At 43.1% G+C, this 20,933-nt stretch overlaps 1 protein-coding gene and 1 long non-coding RNA gene across 2 annotated transcripts in view; both read left to right on the forward strand.

Annotated features, from left to right (window-relative positions):
* The window catches only part of LOC148055027 (uncharacterized), a 59,540-nt gene extending 52,516 nt beyond the window's left edge, over nucleotides 1-7,024 (forward strand). Inside the window, exons 5-8 of the long non-coding RNA XR_015705952.1 lie at nucleotides 3,290-3,700; nucleotides 6,084-6,174; nucleotides 6,669-6,770; nucleotides 6,906-7,024. This is a non-coding gene — a long non-coding RNA (uncharacterized LOC148055027). The remainder of the gene's footprint in view (nucleotides 1-3,289; nucleotides 3,701-6,083; nucleotides 6,175-6,668; nucleotides 6,771-6,905) is intronic.
* A 13,069-nt stretch (nucleotides 7,025-20,093) lies between these two features.
* UNC5D (unc-5 netrin receptor D) overlaps nucleotides 20,094-20,933 on the forward strand; it is a 175,511-nt gene continuing 174,671 nt past the window's right edge. The window contains exon 1 of the mRNA XM_087762975.1: nucleotides 20,094-20,444. Coding sequence (XP_087619101.1) covers nucleotides 20,336-20,444 — 109 coding nt within the window. The 5' untranslated portion in view covers nucleotides 20,094-20,335. The remainder of the gene's footprint in view (nucleotides 20,445-20,933) is intronic.

Here is a 20,933-nt window from a genome sequence, read left to right on the forward strand (position 1 = left end):
GGCAGTCCTTCTGAATTTGAGGACTGCTCACTGCAATGGGAAGAATTTATTGGCCATTTAACAGCTGTGTGTAGTGCACTCAAAGGATGAATAAACAGTAATGAATTGGAGCAGCTTATGCTTTATTTATTTATTTTTTTGATAGTGGAATTGGTAAGTAGTTTTGAATTATCTGGGCTGCTTCTGGTCCTTGCAGTGGGTAATTATCTCCTAGGCTTGCTATGGGTTGTACAGAACTCGGTCCATCTGCACTTCACCTGGGGAAATCCACGCTATGAGCTAAGAACAGCTTTGCTAGCTTCGGGGCGGGGGGAAGGGATAAAGTCTTGATATTTTCAGAGCAGAGCTGGCAGTAGAGCTGGCAGATTGTCGTTGTTGCTGAGCTTCTTGTTTTACTGCTGTCTTGTGCTAGTGACACAGCGTTCCACGGTTAGGAAATGTCAGCTTCATGGATGAGCCATCCAATGAGAATGTCAGCTCTCGCAACAGGATGAGATCCTGGCTGAAAGGAGTAACTGCCTGCCTGCAAATCTCTGTCCGGGAGTCGGTCAGTGAAAGAGCTCGAGGGAGGAAATAGCATCCTGCCTTGTTCTCTCTCTTAACTCTTTATTTCTGTCTTTTAAAATACAATTCTCTGTAGGTGTTATTACTGATATACATGTAAATCCTTATCTTACTTAGCTTTCTAAACCAGGTGCACACATGCCAACTGCAACAGCAAAAGCAGATGGTGTAAGTTGCTGAGGTCCCCTGGCACTTTTTGGAAGAGGAGATGTTATTCTGAACATCCTGGCTAATTATACTGTATGCAATGGCATTTTACCTGCCTATGTTTTCCCTTTCTTTTGTTTGCGGAAGCTGTGATTAGATATTAGATAGATCTTAAACTTTTGTTGAAGATTCTGACAAAAAGCGTGTGTTTAAAGCTAGTTGGAACGTAGAAGTATTTCTCTATTGAGAATTCAGTTTCAATATTAGTATTAAATCAAATTAAATATTATTTAGGGGCAGCCTAAGACAAAAATTAGGAAATATACTTTCTTTGGCTTGTTTATGTTTTCTCTACAATACAAATTTAGGAGCAAGGGCAACAGAAACAAAGTAGTACTGTAAGAAATCACTGTAAGATACTGGCCACAGTCAGCTAACGTGCTACCAAAGAGATTTCTTTCCAGGCACTTACTAGGTTTCTGTCTGTCTGTGAACTCAGTTGCCGTCTTGCCAATTGTACTACTTGTATTTTAAGGCGATTTGGAAATGAAGAGTATCTGCAAAATACAAGTGTTGCAACTTAATCTTAAGACTTTTTTTTTTCTATTTTCCCTACCTGATCGTTAAGAACAAAATGGTGATATAGAAGTGACAGGAACTAGGATGCCAAAATGAATAATCTAGAGTTGTGCATATAGGACTCGAAGCCAAATATTGTAGGAGAAATACACGTGTGGAAGGATAACACTCATGACTGGAAGGCAGATATTGGAAAGCATGCACTGTATAAATCACATAGAAGTAAAGGTTAAATCAGTCAAATAGCATCATATATCAGTGAATGGAAAGACACCAGAGCCAAGACTCTGTGAACAAAAAATCTATTTAGATCAAAATCAATTTTAGGAAGAATGGCAAACAATTTAAGTAAAATAGAACTGCGAGGCTTCTACAGCCCCTCACAAGCTTATTTTAGTAATGACTGCATCTCTGCAACCAGAATTGGGTCATTGTAATAGATCTTTGCGTCTCAGATACGGTACAGAGAACAAATGCTACCAACAACTACTGTGTACAAATATTCCTGGATTAAATTCAAAAGCAGCCTTTCCCAATTCGTCATTGAAGCACCAGGAGGCAAACACTAATGTCTTTGCATCAGGCACTCATGAAAACGTCTTTGGAATACTCCTCACAATCCAAATTATGTGGGTTCAGAAAGGGCCTCTTGCTGCCTCAGCTATAAGGACTGGCAAGGCCAGCTGCAAGATAGCAGCAATACTTTCAGGGTTTGTCAGTTTGAAGCTGTTTCCTATTTCCACAGACTTCAAAAGCTGTCAAGAAAACATCAGGGTCTTAGCAGGAGCTAAGAGGTCCAGCACAGATCCGGTGGGCAAAGCAGCAAGGATTCCCATTTTTCCCTCGTGCACAGGTGATGCCAACGCCAGGCTCCAGTGTTACGGTCCGATCTAGTTTAAACAAAACCACAGGACCTCAGCTCTGCGAGACACTCAAGGTCGTGCTTTCGGGCGCCAAGTCCGCTTGGTCCCGTCACTGGAGGCACGCTTTGTACATCTCCTTCCTCTCCAGCGATAGGTGGAGCTGCTACAGCGCAAATCAATGGGAAGGCAGTCTTGGCCTCAGCTTAAAGCTTTTGCTACAGTCAGAATGAAATATGAAAACACATCAAATAGAACTGGCACCCCTTTTAAATTGTATCTGTATTTGTTATCCTATCAAAATACATATGGATGAGGAAGATCAAACTGTTTTTTTAAAGACCAGTTCATTAAGTTCTGATGAATTTATACAATATACCTGCTACTGTTCTTTAGTTTATTGCGAATATCCTTTTTATCAGCTGCCAACTCGCTTTAGTGACTTTTCTTTCATGAATTTTTTTGAGATAAAACAATGCATTTTAGAGAAGCTACTGATGCCTTGAATCTAACGTTTGACCAGGAAACTGTATTCTCTTTTACAACTTCAGTTTAAAACTCATTTGCTGTCTGAATTCATTCCTCTTAGTAGCCTTTTATTACTAACTGAACTGCTATTACTAGTCCATGTAGTTCCTATAAGTTCAGTAGGAGGGGCTGCGTTCCCAGAAAAGGGGGGTTTGTTTCTTTATCCTAGGATAAGCAGAGATAGGATATGCAGTAACTCCATGCACACAGGGAACTACTGTTCTCCAGCTGAGCTATGGGAAGGGTCCGCAGGTGCTTTCCATCCATTGCAGTAGTTGAGTAGAGGCAGCTGCATGCATTAAGCCACCCGAGGGGGTTAAAATAATGCATTTTTGGGGGGGGGAGGCATGGAGATGGGAGTTAACGCAGCTCAGCTGATGAATGGTAACTAATGAAGCCAGAGTGCTTCAGCTGCTTGTGATCATCTCTACAGACACTAGATAACACCACTCCCAAAGTAGTTTAAGCTCTTTGTTTAGGTTCCCCAGCAGAGGAGGATAGTTAATTAGCTGAATACTGTGGTAGGCCTGTTCTTGCTACTCATGTAGTAACAGAGTCATTAAAAATCAGGAAGATACTCAGGCTGCACTTGTTTTTTTTTTCTGATTCAGAGCTTGTCTGTTCGTAGCTGTGACATCGGAGAAGCTGAATGTGGCTTTCTGGAGTGGGACAGATACATCAGCCAGCTTGCTTCAATGCATGAGCTCTGTGCTTGCCTGGAAGAACAGAAATATGGCCCGTGCATGCATGGACTTAGTTAGCTGAAAAATGAAAGGTTGTTTTTGGTGCCTGTAACACCAAGAAACCTGAGAGAATCCAGGGCTGTGACACAGCTCTCGGCCTCGTCTGGAATTGCTGAATGTTTGTTCTGGCTGCACAAAGACCAGGATCCACCTCAAGGGGGCCGACATGTTATTTGGCTGGCTCAGAGAAGTGAAAGAATGAAGTCAAGGTAAAGAAACCGCAGCGTGGCAATTGCCTCCCACTGCTTTTGTTCCACAGGAGATCATTAAACCTTAAAGGTAAGAGAGACGGTGTAACCCTTTCTTCCTTGTGTCCTAAAAAGTAATGGCTGTATTTAGAAAAGCAAATATAGTCGCTTCAGGTTTTAATGAGACTTCTGAAAATGTACTTAAGAACCTATCATCTCCTAGGAGTTAATTGATATTAAAGTTGGTATTTCTCCTACTAATAAATGGCAGGAAAGGAACAAAATTTTCCATAGTAAAACAGGAGCCAGCAACTCCTTCTCTTTCTCTGCTCTAGTTTTCAGCACAGAGCAGCGACTGCACGCTGCAAGCGTGACCCCAGAGAGATAAGGGATTTCACTGGAGCATGGTTTTCATTCTATCCTCCCTTAGTGATCTAACGGTTTGTTTAATAACATTCCTTTTGTTCTGGCAGATAATCATGGGCTGGCCCAGATAGCATCACAAATTTGCTCCTTTCTGATAATAGGATCTTATCAGGGCTTCAGCAGCATATAGCATTTTACAGGATATGGCTTTAATTAAAATGACAATATGGGACAGCTGAGGTTACATCCCCTAGTCTGGCATCTCTGGAACATCAGACTGGAAAGGGACAGCGTAATAAATGTCTTTCATCTGGTATGAGAGAGAAGGTAGAGAACTATTTTGCTGACATATTAATCATCTATTGGCTGGAGTTACTGCACTTGAAAGTTCTAAGGTAAGCTGTCTGCGAAGGCATACGGTAACTATAGGCTCTGCTGCTGGAGCCCCAAATGGGCTAAAACTGAAATGGCAGGGTTTACACCTTTCTTTTTAGCCATTAGTATGGGAACCTCAGGTCTTGTGATGTGGATTATTACAAGATGATTGGAGTTCCCTGCAAGTCTGCGGCTGTTTCTTAGTAGGGGTACAACATCTTCTGCGTTTGGGCTGCGTAATAGGTGATGTGGTTTGAGCCTGTGTGTGCTGTCACAAAAGAAATAAGTGTTGTACGCAGCAGTTCTAAGGTAGCGGGCTGGTTTGGAAAACACAAGCAGTGTCCACTACTCACAGTTCATCAACTTTGAAATTCAGAAATTATCAAAGACTAAAGTTGCCTGGCTCTGAAAAAACAGCCTTGGGGGAGACATATTCTATGCACTATACAGTGCATACTGCACAAGGAACTTTATAACTTGAAGCCGGTTCTTCAGTGCCTTACATCAGATTTGTGCTGGTACCGAGTGCTTAGGTAGATGAGAAGCTTTTGGCAGCTCTCTGAACACACTCTTCTATGCCCCATGCAGAGTCAAAGCTCCAACTTTAAAGTTCACATATCAGAATTCATAAATCGATAGTAACCCCCAGCCAGGCAAAGGTTCCTTATCTTTGTGCTACTTAATGCTTGCTGCTAGAGAAATCAGGCAAGGGATAGTGAGTCCTGCCTTATCTGTAGCAAAAGGCTAGCTATCAAAAAATCTGCAGTATGCGAAGCCTCACCTCCTCTTCCCATCTGCCATCACAAGAACTCTGCAGTCCTTGTTCCTATTCCCCAGTTCAGTTTCATATTGACAACAGCCTGTTCTCCCTTAGCCTCTCCGTCAAAGATCAATAGGAGACCGTGTTGTGCGGGTGGTTACCGAACTTACTGAGATGGTGATAATGTTGATAGCTGATGAAAGAGGAGGAAATCTTTCAATAACAATTCCCCTCTAGAAAAGGTCGGTTCATTTTGACCCCAGCTTTCTAATGAGCAAGGGGCCCCAGAAGTTCTAGGAGACACTGTGCTTATGCGGGACTTGACGTTAAACCTAATTTTCAAAGTTGCTAACTAGGCGCAGTCATCTCTGACTTCGGGAAGTTTTCAGTCTTTGAAGGTGCAACTGTGGCACAGCAACACATCAAAGCAGGCATCTACCTTTAAGCAAGCTGACATACTGAAGGTTTTTGAGTACTAAGCATCTTCTAAATTGGAATTTCATTCTCTTAACTCCATAACACAATCAAGGCTAGTTATATGATGTCCTAAATAACAAGAGATGACAATGGATGAAAAGGCACCAGAAATCAGCTGACTTAAGGGAAAATAATTACTTTTACTCAGCAAGGCTGAAGTTAATATTTTTGAATCATTGAATTGCCTGATAGAAACCTCCTAAGAGAAGGAATTTTTCTTATTAATCTTAGTGCTTTTTCTTGCCTTTTTTTTTGTTATTCCTTTGTATGTATTTTGTAGCTTTTAAAAGCTAAATGAAAGTGCTTTATGTCCTGTCATTATTGGCTTTGAAATCAGAGGTTAAAGAAAATCACTCAATGTACTTCTTTTCCTGAATTTACAGGGTTTATTTCCTTGCTGAATATCATGGTATAAAATCCTGATGTGATGTTCTGCTTTGGTGATATAATGTAATACACAATAATTTCATTGGTTTTAAAATTTTTTCATATCAAGGTCACGTCACTTGCGGTGCAAATTTCACTTCCACAACACTGGAGGAACTGGTTTTATGTCTTACTCTGCAAAACTCCTGGATTATTAAAATGTATGTGTATGTGCGTTTAACTGCATGTGAAATACAAACTTCCTATTAAAAACCATCTGTGTTCTGATCCGGAGAGCACAAACACTGCGATGACCTGAAGCACTGTAGACTTTCTGTTACTGTAAGAACTTTATTGCAAGTCAGAGCTTTGCTTCTAATCGAAGTGCAGTCTCCTGCTAATACTTGGCTAGAGTCACATTCCCCGCTAAAAATATAGTATCTGGCTTAAAAATGTGACATGTCTTTTTATCTTAGTTCATTACAACTACCCTTTAAATAATCAGTAATTACTATCCTTTAACCTTTAGTTCCAACTTGAGACAGCAGTTATTTAATATTATTTTATCTTAAGCGTTGAGGAAAGTAAAAATCTGTATTTCAAAGCAATTTATTTTTAAGTTTTTATCATATGATGTGTGCCTCTAATAACTTCATAATTATTGTTACCTGGTCTGTCGTCTTCTGCCTCCCTTCCTCACAAATCTTCTTTATAGCATGATCAGGGAATTGCCGACTTCAGCTACTTGCGCGTGGAGGCATAAAGAAGACTCAAAGCCAGAAGTGCTCTGGCTGGAGGCTGAAGGAAGAACTTTGTGGTAAGCGCTATACTTTTCAAAATTACGTACTTCAGTATGCGCTCTGGTTTTTGTCGTGTTATGTCTTTTTGCAATGAAAAGTTTTATATGAATCGATATGATCCAATTATCCCATTCTCTGGACTTATATTGCAGTCACACTTAGATTCTCCAAGCAAAAGTTGGAGCCTCGCTTTGTAGGAGTTCTGCGAAGTAAGAGATGATGCCTGACCCAAATGCACTGTGCTTTAGATACGTAACACAGCCACAAAAATGAAAGGGGAGAAGTAACTTGGAGGAGTAAATTGACCTGTCCTGAAGTCTTCATCCAGGTTAGTGGTTTCCTGCAGCTCAAACTAGTGTCCTAGTGTTCTTTCTTCCTTTGATTTATTATAATGAAGAGTACAAAAATATACCAGTGATGACCTTGGATACTTTATCTGTGAATTTTGAGGGAATGTTTGACCTTGAAGCATTCTTCAAGAAGTAGGGTGAGAGCAGGAGAGTTAAATTTTCTTTTGTCTAGGTTGAAATACAATGTTCAGTGTCATAATTGTCTTTGTTACCTGTTTGGGAGTTGTAATCCACTTGTAAGAAACACTTCTGTAGGTTCCGTTGCCTGATATAAAAGTGAAAGAAGAATCGCGTGTGATTAAATGCATTCAATTCTTCTAATATTTTTGTAATGACAAATACCTGAACTATGGGAGAAGAGGGTCCAAATCATACCAAAGGTGAGTTTTATGCAATGCTTAGTTCCTGTGCAGAGGTAAATGGCACCCAAATAAAACATAAAATGTGCATGCTTTAAACACTACAAATATATTGTAAGCAAAATATTTCCTCCTTTGTCTATCTGCCACACTTGATGATGCAGATGTATTTTCATTTACTAAAGCAGATGTAATTGTAAATTCTTAAGATACCTTCAAGATTAGAGGACATTTTTCTATTTTTACTAAGTTTTCATGGTGAAACACCAACACATGAAGTCAGGTCTTGATAAATAAAGCAAAAAACCCCTGCATTCCCCTTCACTACTTTCCTTTCAGAGCTCGGCAAGTTTTCCCTAAAGCCAGGGAAAATTCAACTTCATCTTTCGTAGAAGGCCACTTCCACTAAGCTACTGACTTCATGGTCTCTTGTGTGATTACTTATGACAGAGTTCATTGTATTTTGTTTGAGAACATAATTAAGTCTTTAGTGCATGACAGTTGAGTGGCTAGTCAATGTTACAGTGCTTGCTGCTTCCCTCTGCTGCATAGAACTAAAATTGCTTGGCTATCTTCCATAAATCTTGTCTTGCAGAGAGATACTACCATTCAATGGCAGATAATACGGAGGGATTTGGGGGTGTATCTGTATAGCACAGTGATGTAGTTCTGTCCACGCGGGGTGCTGCACCATATTCAAAACTGTCTTGGCTGTCTCTTAACAGTGCTTCGTTACCTTTCGATTCCACCTCAACTGGCAACTTCCCAGGAAAGATCCTGTTGATACAGGCTGCTTCGGCCGAGGGTCTGACTTGGGTGGTGCAGTGTTTTGTGTTGTTTAGTGTTCTTGTCAATGGTATTCTGTGTAGCCTGGTTTCTGAATTGTCTGCACGCCATGGAGGCAGATTCTGCTGACTTGGGAGGGTTTGTACATATAGCGCCTATAAGGGCTGCTCTTATCACACCTGAGGCTCCATTTGTGTTTCAGTCTGCTAGACATCCCTCTGGTATTGCTAACTGGAGGAATCTTTTGGAGGTGGTGAAAAAACACCTAAAGCTTGGTACCACTTGCGGGTGGGTTTGCTAAATTCTTCTGTGCAGCCAACTCCTTTTATCAATTTTCACTGTAACGTGTATGTCAAACCTCGCAGAAGCATTTATATGGCCTGTTCTTGACAGGTGGAATAAGTTAATTCATCTGAAAAAGCAGCAATGTTTTTCTTGATGGTAAAGGGATTATTGAAATGCTGAAGAGACAGGCTCTTTTCTCCGTCCCTACCTATAGGTTGGTTCTCTGATACTGCAAATTGTACGCTAAACATTGTGGTAGTTATAATCCAATGCAAGTATAGAACAGTGTTTTCCACTTGTCTGCACCTGCTGAAAACAATAGAAAGAATTCATTCCGGGAAGCAGCCTCCAAACACCGCAGGCTGATAGGGGGTATACAGTGGGATTCATCTTCACTTCAGCTAAATTGCACAAATCTAGTAAAGTGGACCCAAGACAAATTAGATGGTGAAGTCATGTGATGGGTTTGCTAGCTTTAGCGTCAGAGTGCCGTTATTCTTAACAGTATTGAGAGCACTGTACGCAGGAGGCAAGGAACGTTGGGTTAAGTTGAAAATGTGAACACTGTCATCACAGCCTATTAAACCAATTGATGTCATTTTCTTTTTTTTCCTGTATATATGCTGATTTTTTTTTTTTTTTGTAAACTGCTTGAGTACGTTAGCTTTATTTCTGAGAGATTTCCTGATCAAATGGTATGCTGAAAATGTTCCAAGGTGAGGAGAAAAAGATGTTTATGCCCAGCTTAAGAGGGTCTAGTATCATAAATGATTTTCTTTTTTGAGGCAGGGGAGTCATCCCATCACATGAACAATATTAACTGTGTATTTTTTCACTTGTTTGTTTTTTTTTTTTTTTTTTTTTTTTCCTACCTTGCAACAGTTCTGTCTCTGAGAAAGTAAACAGGGTGTGAGTCTGGATGGACTCATTAGCCCAGAATTAAAAAGCTCAGAAAAATGCTGCAGAATTTACTGTGACTGCTACCAGTGCATGAATGTTATGTGCCTGATAGGGCAGTGTACTCTTTTTATTGGATACTGGTAATAGGAATAAAACCCTGTAAAACTTAATAGGAGCAAAAACCTGTGGGGCTATCTGAATCTATCCTTTTGGGAATTATGCCAGAAAACTTACAGGTTTAACAAAATATAGCAAATCTTCTATGCTGGATATAAAACTCTCTATCAAAACATCAGAACGTTTGGCACTATCCACCAGTGAACTCTCATTTGTATTTGATGGGAACTTAGATAAAGAGGAAGCTGAACTACGGCTTTAAAAGGAGAGCTTATGTCACAAAACCTGCTTTGTCGGAGGACTTTTCAGTGACACCACCATGTGCTGTGCTGCTCCTGATCTAGGAATATCTTGTAATTGCAGTGCTGAAGGACCACGTTTGCCCCTTCCTGAACATGCAGGCTGAGCTACTGCTGTGCAGTAATTCAGGCCCCTCCGAGTCCATGGAATGCTTCTTTGGAGGGTGATGGTGTTATTAAAAGTAACTGTGGAAGAATTAACTTATTGATGAGTTTAAACTTGCTATTTATGGGTCCACAGCCTCAAGAAAATGTTTTTTAGGGCTTCTTATACTGAAGAAGTTGGAAAACCGCAATTGTATAAATTTTGCTTTTGAACTCCGTGTTCCCTTGTAGTAAATCAACTTATCGTTCATTACAATAGATGGCATTAGTGCATTACTTGTCTGCAAGGCACTGCTGTAAAGTGTTTTTCCTGTCATTTCTGCACTATTGATGTAGGGATAACAGTTCCTCTTTGTGGAAGAGAGAGGAAGCTAGATCTGCCAGCAGGATGAGAGCGGTGACTCGTATAGGTGGGTCTGAAGAGGACTGTGGGTGGCAGGCTTTAAGGCTGTAGTTATGTTCAGAGGCAACATCGTTAAACAGGGTTTTATGGCCTCGATCCGCCATTCCCAACCACATGCCGCTCCCGGCACTGTGCATTCGTGTGACGCGGTGAACAACTTCAAGAAATTAATCCACATTGAAGAAAACCCCTTCTAAGTGATGTATTTAATCCAGATCTGGTTTTCCATCTACTGCCTAACGTGGCTTTTCCAGTACTTGTACTGACATGGCCCTGGCTCTGTAGTTGAGAGGGGGAATGAGAAGTGGGGCAGAGGGGCCAAAAAGTGCTTACGCTCACTGCCAGCTGCTTGGTGTCAAACTTCACGTGTAGTCTAAACGATTGAAAGTAAATTTTCTTTTATTACAGAGTTTCTTGTTCTGCAGTGCGTTTAAAAACTGGATAAAAATATGAATATATGAGAATGCACTGGAGCTGAAATGTAGAAATAAGTGATTGACAAGTATGTGTGTATTATCAAAGGGTATGCTTTCTTACAAAATGGGAAAAGCTAGTATCTGAACAGCTTTTCTCACAGGAATTTCCCCTGAATTCAGGACCTGGTTGCAATGGTTGTATAGCTGCAATCTCTCTCTGCACAATTGCATCACTTGCTCAGCTGTAGTAAGTTCCTGAAAGTCTCTTCTCGGTGTTGCAACAGTACCTCATCCCTGCCGCAGAACACTCGTTCATCTCAAGGTGGAGTTACACAGATCATTTGATGTGCTCTTTAAATTACAGTTGCCTGAGAGATACTTAGTTCTTTTTCTAATTTAACACCTTTGAGATTCTTGAATCTCTTTTTTTTGTTTTTTTCTTCAAAATGCTCAAGCAATTGTAGAAGTCAGTGGATGGCCAGTGGATCTGCCGCCCTGCTAGAGGTGTGCTACATTACGTTCACACAACTTGCTGCCCCCTCTCTATGTATGTGACTGTTGAGTTGGAAGAGGGAAAAGTCTTCCTGGCAAGACCTATGTATCAGCGTAGATCCCGGTTGGCTCCATGGCAGGCCATGCTACAGGGCGACCATTTCTCTGCTACAGTGACCTCCATCTGGGAAGGATTTATCAGGCTGTGTACATTCCTGCTGCGTCCCCAGAGCGGTGCAGAGGCAAGCTCCTGGGCCCTTCTGCAGCCTGGGAAGCATAGCCTCGGGGAGGTGCGCTTAGCAGCAGAAACAAGTGCAGTCATCTAACAGAGCGTCATTCGGGGAGTGGCAAGAGGTTAGCAAGCACACTTCATGAGAACGGTGGGAGCTGTCAATAATTGGGTTCTTTGCCTTCTAATCACATTAAGTGGGGAGAACAGCTTAGCTGGCTGTTTGGTCCTTGATTGATACATGTTAACTGACACTTTTCAGAAAATGATATCACTTGCACTGAAGTGTGCTTCTATTGTTCTCTGCCTTGTAGCTGAAATAATGTTTTAATAGTTAAGGAACTACTCAGCTACTTGTTGTCTTTCACACCTGACATCATCAAACAGTTGCATTTCATGATGTGTGACTAATTATGAATAATTCAGAACTGTAGTTACTAGGTGGGTGCCCTCTGCTTTTGCGCTGGAGATTAAAATGAAAATAATAAAGCGAAGAGTTCGCTTCCCCTTTTTCCTCTTGTTACTGAAAAGTCATTATTATGTGGCCGTTCCAGAGGCACAATTAGGTAACTTAATAATATGACACCTGCGTATTTCCAGTCCTGACAAAATTGTACTTAATTAGGGTAAAAATAATCTCCCATTTCTCATGACTCGCTATGAGGCTTCAGTGCACTGGTTAGCAAAAAGGGGAGACGGGAACTGTGTGCGATTAGTCCAATACATTCAGCAAATCAAAGCAGGGTGAAGTGTCCCTAATCAAGGCAAATATGTTTGCAATTTAGATGACTGGTGCCTGCTTCAGCATCTTTCCCCAACCACCTCAGGCTTCCCAGGAAGCATGTGGCAACATCCAGGCTAAAACTCGGATTGTCTCATTAACCCTAGTCTGGAGCATTAACCTCTGACCTCGCTAGTTAGCTGATCATCTCTCTTTGCCAGGTTCCTTACAAGGATTTTCTGAGCTTTTCGGGTTGGGTTTGGTTTTTTTGTTGGTGTGTTGGGGGTTTTTTTTGGGTTTTTTTTGTTTTTTCTTTTGGGAGGGGAGGAGTGAGGGGGGAGGTTCAGCTCTTCAATTATAAAGTTCCTTGATGTGTTTCTGTTGTCTTATGACCTGTGACTCTAGCCATCTGCATTTCATGACTGGGCTGTAATCATGCATAGTCACTGAGTGTCCCTCAGCCTTCACCGGTTAATTGCCAGAGAAAGGTCTTAGTGGATTCTGCTCTTCAGTGCTGTGTAAGTTTGGATGAAAAAAGGTGGCAATGACTTCCCACTTGATGAGAAGGTTCTGAACTTATTCAGCAATAGCCTTTTGAGAGCAACACTACCTCTGACTGAGACTGAAATAGCTAGACATGTCACTCACTTTTTTTCTATGCTGGCAGAACAGAAACAGACTTGCCCAGTGTTTCTTGTCCCTTGCCCTCTAACTATACTCTTGCTCACAGACGGTAGCATCCCTGCCAGCTCTGAACTGTACGGCAATGTCTGCAATGTTTTGAAGAATCTTTCAGATAGTCTCTTACTGCTTGAACGTGTAACCTTTTTTCTTTTTTTTCTTAACCGCAAATTACAAATAGCTAAGCTACTGAATTGCTTGTCTAATGTCCTGCTGCTTTTGATTTTCTTTGTTTGCTCTCAAAGCACGCCTTCTAATCCATGCACATCTCACCCTTGGATCATCTATTTCTTGTCGTGCACCTCCCATTCCAAGTAAAAGTTCAGACAGGAAGATCTGAGCCAGGATGCTAAATCTGGAATAGATACTTAGTGAGTGACTTTAAAGGATGGGGAGTACCAGTGATGTGTGCTTTCTATTTGCAGTCTGAGCTTTTTGTACAGAGGTGAGAGCATATTGAATAGCTGCCCTTTGCCTGTAATCCAGCTGCAGCCACAACAAAAGTGCCTGGATGTGCGACAAGTGAATGTAGGTGGGATCAGAGTATTAATTTCTGTGGAGAAATCTAAAAGGGCAGGGAAAGAAAATAATAATTAATGCTGAAGTAGGAATTCTTCTTTGCCCAACTGAAGGAAATGCTGCAGGTAAAATTTCGAGTGCAGCTGATTTCTCCAAATTACAAATCAAGGAGTGAATTAGGTATTAAGATTATGACATTTTCTAAATGCCTGGGTCTTATGATTTTTAAAATCGATTAGTGAAGTTCAAATGTTCATCACCCCCTTGGCATGTTAATCCACATTTTCCTATTCTGATGCACAGCCAACCGCTTCAGCATTTTCCTTTTCATCAGATTAACTTTGCTCTGTGGTGTCTGTCGATTTTTGGAATGAGTAAACACACGAAAATGCAAATAGTTGTATTGTATTTCATCTTGGATTAATCAATTTAAAAATAATATAGATTTTAACTCATCAGAAATGATGGCTTATGACAGCTCAAATGGTGACTTCACTTTAAAGCAAGTGGGATGGAATTGTTTAAAGAAACATCATGGGCATTTTTTTAAGATGGGTTGGGGTTTTTCTCTGTCACTGAGGGGGCTGAAGTTTATCCTTTAGAATAAAAGGGTTTATATAATTTTTTATTAATATGGAAACACAAATAACAAAACTTGAGAGCAACACTGTCTCATTTCAAGTTACTAAAACGTAGGCTAAGGAAAAATCTTTCTAAACTAAAGCTAAGAACAGTTATGTACATTGCAAAGAGTAAGACTACATTATGGATCAGAGGTACGCACGCTGCTGTGATATCCTGCTGAAAGAGAAAGTAGAAATTGGCCTATATACCTGTCCCTCTCGTTGTGCTCACGCTTGCTCTATCCAGCAATGGGCTGGGGTTATATTGCAGAACAGAATAATGCAGAAATCCTGATATGCTCTCAAGTAAGTCTTACTAAGCTTTAGAAAAGTAGATGGGAGCTTTTTGACAGGAAATCTAAATAATATATCCAGATAGGTGTATATATACAGTAAATTATTCAGCCACTAGATGTCCTAATGCAGAGCTGCAAATCCAGCATTAGCAACGGTGCACAGAAATTACAAAGCTGGTACTCAATACGTAGGTGATCAGTTTTTAGCCTATGTACTCTCAGTTCCTAGAATACTACTGAAGAGACTGTACAACACAGTTGAAAATTAAACTACTCATGGAAGGCTTAGGTGCAGGCTGTGGCTGGCTGATTAAAATCTAACATATATGTATGATGGCAATTAATAGTGGTACAGCAGATGCTATGGCAACTCAGTCTGCTAGAGATTTTTTCCAAGTACCATGTGGCTGGATCCAGTATTGTATCTTGCTGCTCAATATTTTTGTTGTACTTGGGGTAGCAGGTCCTATTATTTTCTAAGATTTTACAAAGTCACATAAAGATACAGACCCAATTCTAAAGGAAATGCAACCTTGAAACCCTCATCTTCTGCAGAGGAGTGAGGGATGTTGCACAAGAGGAGAAGAAAATGATAAAACTTTTCTTTGCTATAATTTATTTTTTAAATTTCTATGTTATATGTTGTGGAAATGCAAAACCCTTACCTTGAAGTTGCTCTCTCCGCCCGCAGAATATCCCAGGCATCGTGAAGTTGGCGGGGCACAGAACTGCCTGCATGATATGCGCAGTGAAAATGGGTGTTGCAAATCAGGCATTCCATGCTTAGGACGAACTTTTGAGGCAGACCTTGTTGCAGAGATGGAGAAATGGTTGGACAGAACTAATATCTGGCCGTTGTTTTTATTGTTGGCCTGGCAGAGCGCGTTCTTTAAAGGAGGAGGGATATGAGGGACTGTGTTCTTTAACTGTCAGGTGATCCAAAGCTCCTCACTAACACATCCATCTCTATCTTTTATTTGGAGAGAGCCCTGCAGAATAGCAGAGAGGCAGCTATAGGCTATCATAAACTTGAGGGCAAAGGAAAAAGAACAGGCTGAATTTCAGCTGTGTTTCTGCATATTCATGATGCCTTGTGGAATGCTGCACTCATCCATTATCTCTGTATGTTCAGTGCGTAAGAATGGCTTCGTTGGTCGGACTGTTAGTGGTTCATCTGCCCTGTAACCTGTCTCTGAGCGGAGTACTAGATGCTTAGGCAAACAAAGCGTAGCGTACTTTTCATGCTCTCATCTTCCAGCCATTGATGTGTAGGTTCTTCCTGAACTGGAGGTTGCTTATACAATATATTGGTTTTAATATTCACTGATGTGCTTATTGCCCATGAATTTGGCTAGTTCCTTTTGAGTCCCGCTCTTGTGTCCTCTGGGATTGCTTTATAAAATGTGCATATATAGGACTGTGATACAGATCTCCACAACTAAAAATATGTCGGGCTGGAGTTAGTCTTCGGTAATGATCTAGAGCACATCTGTATGGTGCAGCAATCATTGGGCAATTACATTTGGGCAATCCAAATACGGGCCCCGCCGTCAAAATGTGTTGAAAACTCGAAATCAAGCCACAAATGCTGTGAGCAAGTAGTACCTTGAACCAAACTGTGGAAGATAGGGACCCTTAAACACACTAATACCATCTCGTGCTTCCTGCGCAGCCTCGGACTGGGAGCACGTGCTAAGGCAGCTCTCCTGTCTTTCAGGTGCTTCAGCAATTAATTTGTACCAGCATCTACAGACTGAATGCATTGCTTGTGTTCTGTGTTAGGTATGCAGTGGAGAGAAAAACACAATGTTTTTGTTCCTCCTGACACATGCACGCACACCTGGGTCTTCAGACCCACAGAATGCCATCTCAGTATGAGGGAAGTGTTGAGAGCTACCACGGGGGGAACTTAATCCACTTCTACCTTTGCTGCATGGAGAGGAGTTGTAATTAATTGTTTGAGCCCAGACTTCCTCTTTTTCTTGCATTATGACAGTGGGGGCCATTTCTTTTGATGCCATAAAATGGAACACCCAATTCGCTGGAATGCACTTCGAGGCCACAGGCTCGTCCCTACGTTATTTCTGTATATAATCAGATTGCAGGTATTGCTGAATCAAGCCAGGTAGTATCACAACTTTCTCACAATTACAAGTCTTCCAGGTGGGTTGGATTGTTTTCAGATCCCATTTTGTTTAGGGTACTCTTGTGAGAGAAAGCGAGAGAAGGGGAAGGATAAATGTTGGAAATATGCTAAAAGCAAGTAGGATTTTTTTTTTTTATTGGCTTCTGTGTCACTACAACTGAGCCCATTCAAAGTGCTTCACATAATTTCATTACTTATTTGTTGTTACAGTTGGATGTTCTTGCTTGCTCCTGAATTATTTACCTATTGTACAGATGTGAATACTTGCATTAGAGCCAACTGGTATGCGTCTAATGTTCTCTGTGATATACATCAATGGTTTAGATGCGTTTATTCTCCTTTTACCATTATATACGTTGAGTGTAGCAATGGTACGTTCTATCAGATACCAGTACCATCTTAGGTATGTTTTTATTTGCAAGAGCTGCAAAATGAAGCAGCTGTCTTTTCACCTGCTCCTGAGAGCATGTCAGCAATGACCCTCCCCCAGCCTCTTATCTGGCATACAGGTGATGTGAATTCTGATTTATTGCAAATCACAGGTGGGTTACTCCAAGGTCATACATCAAATAAGAAACAAAAAGTAATCACCTGGCTGCAAATTTTTATGTTGCACTTGAGAAGAGATAGATACTGAAAGCACCTTTGCAGACTCAGCTGGAACATTCTGCTGAGCTTCCAGGGTGGAGGAGCTGATTTATTTTTTTTTTTTTTTCCCCCCTTCAGGCTGTAGCTGTATGGCTTATTGAAAATTATTAGGGTATTGACATATTCTAGCTAGAAAAGTTTACTTCGTCGTTGTAAAGTGCTGTGTGTTTAATAAGTTAATGTGGTTGAAGACTGTAGAAATCTCTTTAGCAACCAGCTCAATGGCACAGTAGGAGATGTAACCGGAGATGCAGAGAAGTGGGGAAGAAACGTGCTCAGAAGTAGCTGTTGAGCGAGGTGGTGGCAGAGCTGAAGAGTAGAGTCCAGACTTTGGGTTACAGATTGTGTCTGGCCCTCCCACAGGCACCTCCCTACTGTCTGGCTGCTGGCATCAAGGTATTCGAGCAAGTTGCTTTGGTGGTGTTTGCTTCTCCTCTTTGATTTCTGTTCAGTGTCTTTTTTTCAGCAGCTGCATCAAACTTGAGACTTTCAGATTCTAGGAAATCTAGAATCCCAGGTGTGGAATATGGACTCTGTCCGAAAATGGATATTGCTCATTGTAAAGTTTAACCCTTGAAGTGCCGGGGAAGAACAAATGTCTTCCTTGCAGCATTTTCAGCTTCTCTGTTGATTTTCCTCCATTTTCCTCCATTAATCCTCTTTGGGTGGATTCCTGTCTTCTCTTTCATTCTTGCCCACACCCTGATATCGAAGGTAGATTGTTGCTTTCCTTGTGACTTTCCTCTTGTTAAAATGCTGTGTAAATAGCCTCCACTCTTAGAAATACAGTGGCACGTTGGACTGCCATAGCATACGCGGAGCTTTGTTTCGGTAAGGTGCTGTACATTATCAGTGTGCATCAGTGCTTAAACAACATATAATTTCATCTGTAGCTGCATTTCACCAGCTCAGAAACTGCTGCATATTTCCCCCACCCTGAGAATTTATCTTTGTGGAACATTCTGCGTATTTATATTTCCAAGTACGCCGATTGAAGTTACCAGCTGTTGCCCTTTCTTCTACTTTTGCTCTCTTCTTCCCCTTCATAATTGCATTATAAACGGAGAACTTGATATTTTTATCTAAAGCACCGAACACTGACTCATTGGCATAGGCAAAAATAGATAATTAGTTGGACTCGAAGCAAAAGTGGCTGTATGCATGTACTAGAAAATAGGGTTATGTTGCTGACAGGCTAAGACTTTAAAGCGAGTATGCTAGGTGCTCTGACATGTAAAAACTTCCCTGTGTAGCTTTGCAGTTCTGTTCCTCGGTGGTTTGGGGTTTTTTATGGGGTTTTTTGTTGTTTTTTTCCCTTGGAACCCATTGAATGTGGAGAATGACCTAAAAGGCTGTTGAAGAAAATGTATTTTTCATATATTTGCTCTCTGCCTTTGCAGCTCTGCTCTTCATTGTGCGTTGAAGTCTAGCAAACACATGATGGAAAGGGAATAAGAGATCTTCTGATGTGATGTTCTCAGATATTGATTTTTTTTCTCTTAAAATTCTGTTTACAAATTCCTTTTGCTTTAATTATTTGTTTCCTCCTGAAAACAGTACAAAGCTAGCCTGCAGGAGGACCAATGGACAGGCCTTGTTCGTAACTATATGTAACTAATCCTACTGCATTTTTCCAGAATTTATCAGTCAGGGATTTCAAAACATTTTGTAGGCAGTAACCGAGTCCCCTTAAACTTCAGGTATGTGTACGCTTTAGATTTTGTGAAGCTGGAGTAGAGTGAACTTGCTGCAATCGGTCAAGTGTAAAGCACGGATGGGAATAAAGCCCTGTCTTCTGACTCTTACGGTCTCGGCACCTGGTGAAAATGGAGTTTTATTTCCAAGAGACAGGGGAATGGAGAGCAAATACTGTATTTCAGGGGTGTTTTGCACACCGATGCAACATTGTAGTATCTTGGCCAGGGAATGTACCGTCTTTGACTTCCACAGCGATAATTCTCTTACCGTCACAATGATACAAACATGATCCATTTGCTCCTAGCTGTGGTGAGATTCTTCATTGGTATCAGATCTCATCTGGTACCTTCTTCTGCTCCCTTAGTGCAGGTTTGTATCCCCCTCGCAGCGCTGGCACGCCACGTTTCACGGTGGCTTCTTTTCCTTTCCTCGCCCCTCTCCCCGCTGATCCCTGTGGTTGAAGACGCCTACACAAATTCCCAAAATCTCGGGCCTTGGCCCTCTGTTTCTTATTGATCAAAGCGAGTCAGAGTAGAGCAGCAGCAATTTCACTTGAGCATGCTGATGATTTTTTGGTCTTGTAGAAGTGATTTGCTTGTATATGTCATACTTCCTTATCAAGTATATAATAAAAATATTTATATGCAATTAGATGGGGGGAAGGGAGAATGAAACAGTGACACTTCTGGCAAGAAAAAGAATTTTTGATCACAGAACCATGCAATATTAATAAAGGCGGCCCAAAGTGTGTTTGCTTTGGGTGTGGGGGATGGCTGTCGTAGTATTTTCCTCATGTTCTTGTTAACAGTAGTACTTTTTTCTTTTTTTTTTAGGGGCTTGTGCCCAGATGTGTGAATTTGCGAGGGCAGGATCGCCTGCAGTGAATGCAGCCGGGGGGGGGGGGGGGGGATGCGCTCCCCACATCAGCCCGCGGCCGGGTCCCGCACCGTTTGTGCTCCGAACTTGGGCCGAGCCGCCGCCGGCAGCCGCCGCCTCGCCTCGCCTCGCGGTGAAAGGCGGGCGAGTTGCGGCCGCCGCTCGCCCGGGGCGGGGCCGGGGGCCCGGCTCTGGGCCTGGACGCTGCGGGGGAGGGGGGGGGGGGGGGGGGGGGCCTGACCGGCGCACCTGGCCCCCCCCCCCCCGCGCGCGCCGGCGGCAGAGCCCGCCCAGCGCGCGCCTAATTGGCTGCGGGGGAGGGGCGGCTCATTAGGGATGCGGGCGCGCGCCGCGGCTGGCTAGTCGGCGGCGGCCGGAGCGCGGAGCGGAGCGGCGGAGCGCAGCCCCTGCCCGCCCTCGCCTCGCCGTGCCTGGGCGGGCGTGGGGCGCCTCCCGCATCTGGAGAGAGAGGAGGGCTGGGAGGGGGGAACAAAAAACAGCAACAACAACAACAACAAAAAAAACACCCAAAAAAGGCGAATTTTCTGGCTGGAGCTCGACTCCGGAGGGACCGAGAGGAGATTTGCATCCCTTCTCCGGAGGGGAGAGGCGCGGGAGTTGCGGGGAGACAGCATGGGCGGAGGGGCTGCGAGGAGCAGCTGCCCCCCGCGCCTGGAGCGGCGGCGGCTGTTGCTGCTGCTGCTGCTGCTGGGGCTCTGCAGCCGGACGGCCGCCCTGCGAGGTAAGCGGGCCCCCCGCCGCCCCCCCGGGCACCCCGGCAAGTTCGCGGCGGGAGCCCCGCGCTCGGGGTGGGGATTGGGGGTGGGGGGTGGGGGGGGGGCTCCCGTCCCACCGGTTGCTCCGCGCGCGCCCCCCCGCTGCCCCGTGCCTCCCAGGCGGGGGAGGGCGGCGCGCGCCGGGAGGGCCGTTCCCGCCGCGGCTGAGGGAGCCCCGTTCCCGCCGCGGCTGAGGGAGCCCCGCAGCCCCGGGCGTGCGTGAGTATCGCGACAGGAGGGGCAGCGGGCGCCCCCGCCAGAAATACCGACCCGGCCCCGCCGCGGGGAAGGGCGGGAGGCGATGGAAACGCGCTTTGCTGCGGGACAGCGCGTCCCGAGTTGGTCCGTGGCGGGGAGGCGGGACGGAGCATTGCGGTGGAAACTGTGGTTGCACCGGTAGTTCGGATCCTCGGAGCGGAGATAATTTACCACAGGGCTGCTGGTTTAATAGGCGG

This window comes from Nipponia nippon, unplaced genomic scaffold (assembly GCF_047370975.1).
Source record: "Nipponia nippon isolate SJK-2023a ecotype South Korea unplaced genomic scaffold, ASM4737097v1 scaffold_27, whole genome shotgun sequence".
Taxonomy (NCBI): domain Eukaryota; kingdom Metazoa; phylum Chordata; class Aves; order Pelecaniformes; family Threskiornithidae; genus Nipponia; species Nipponia nippon.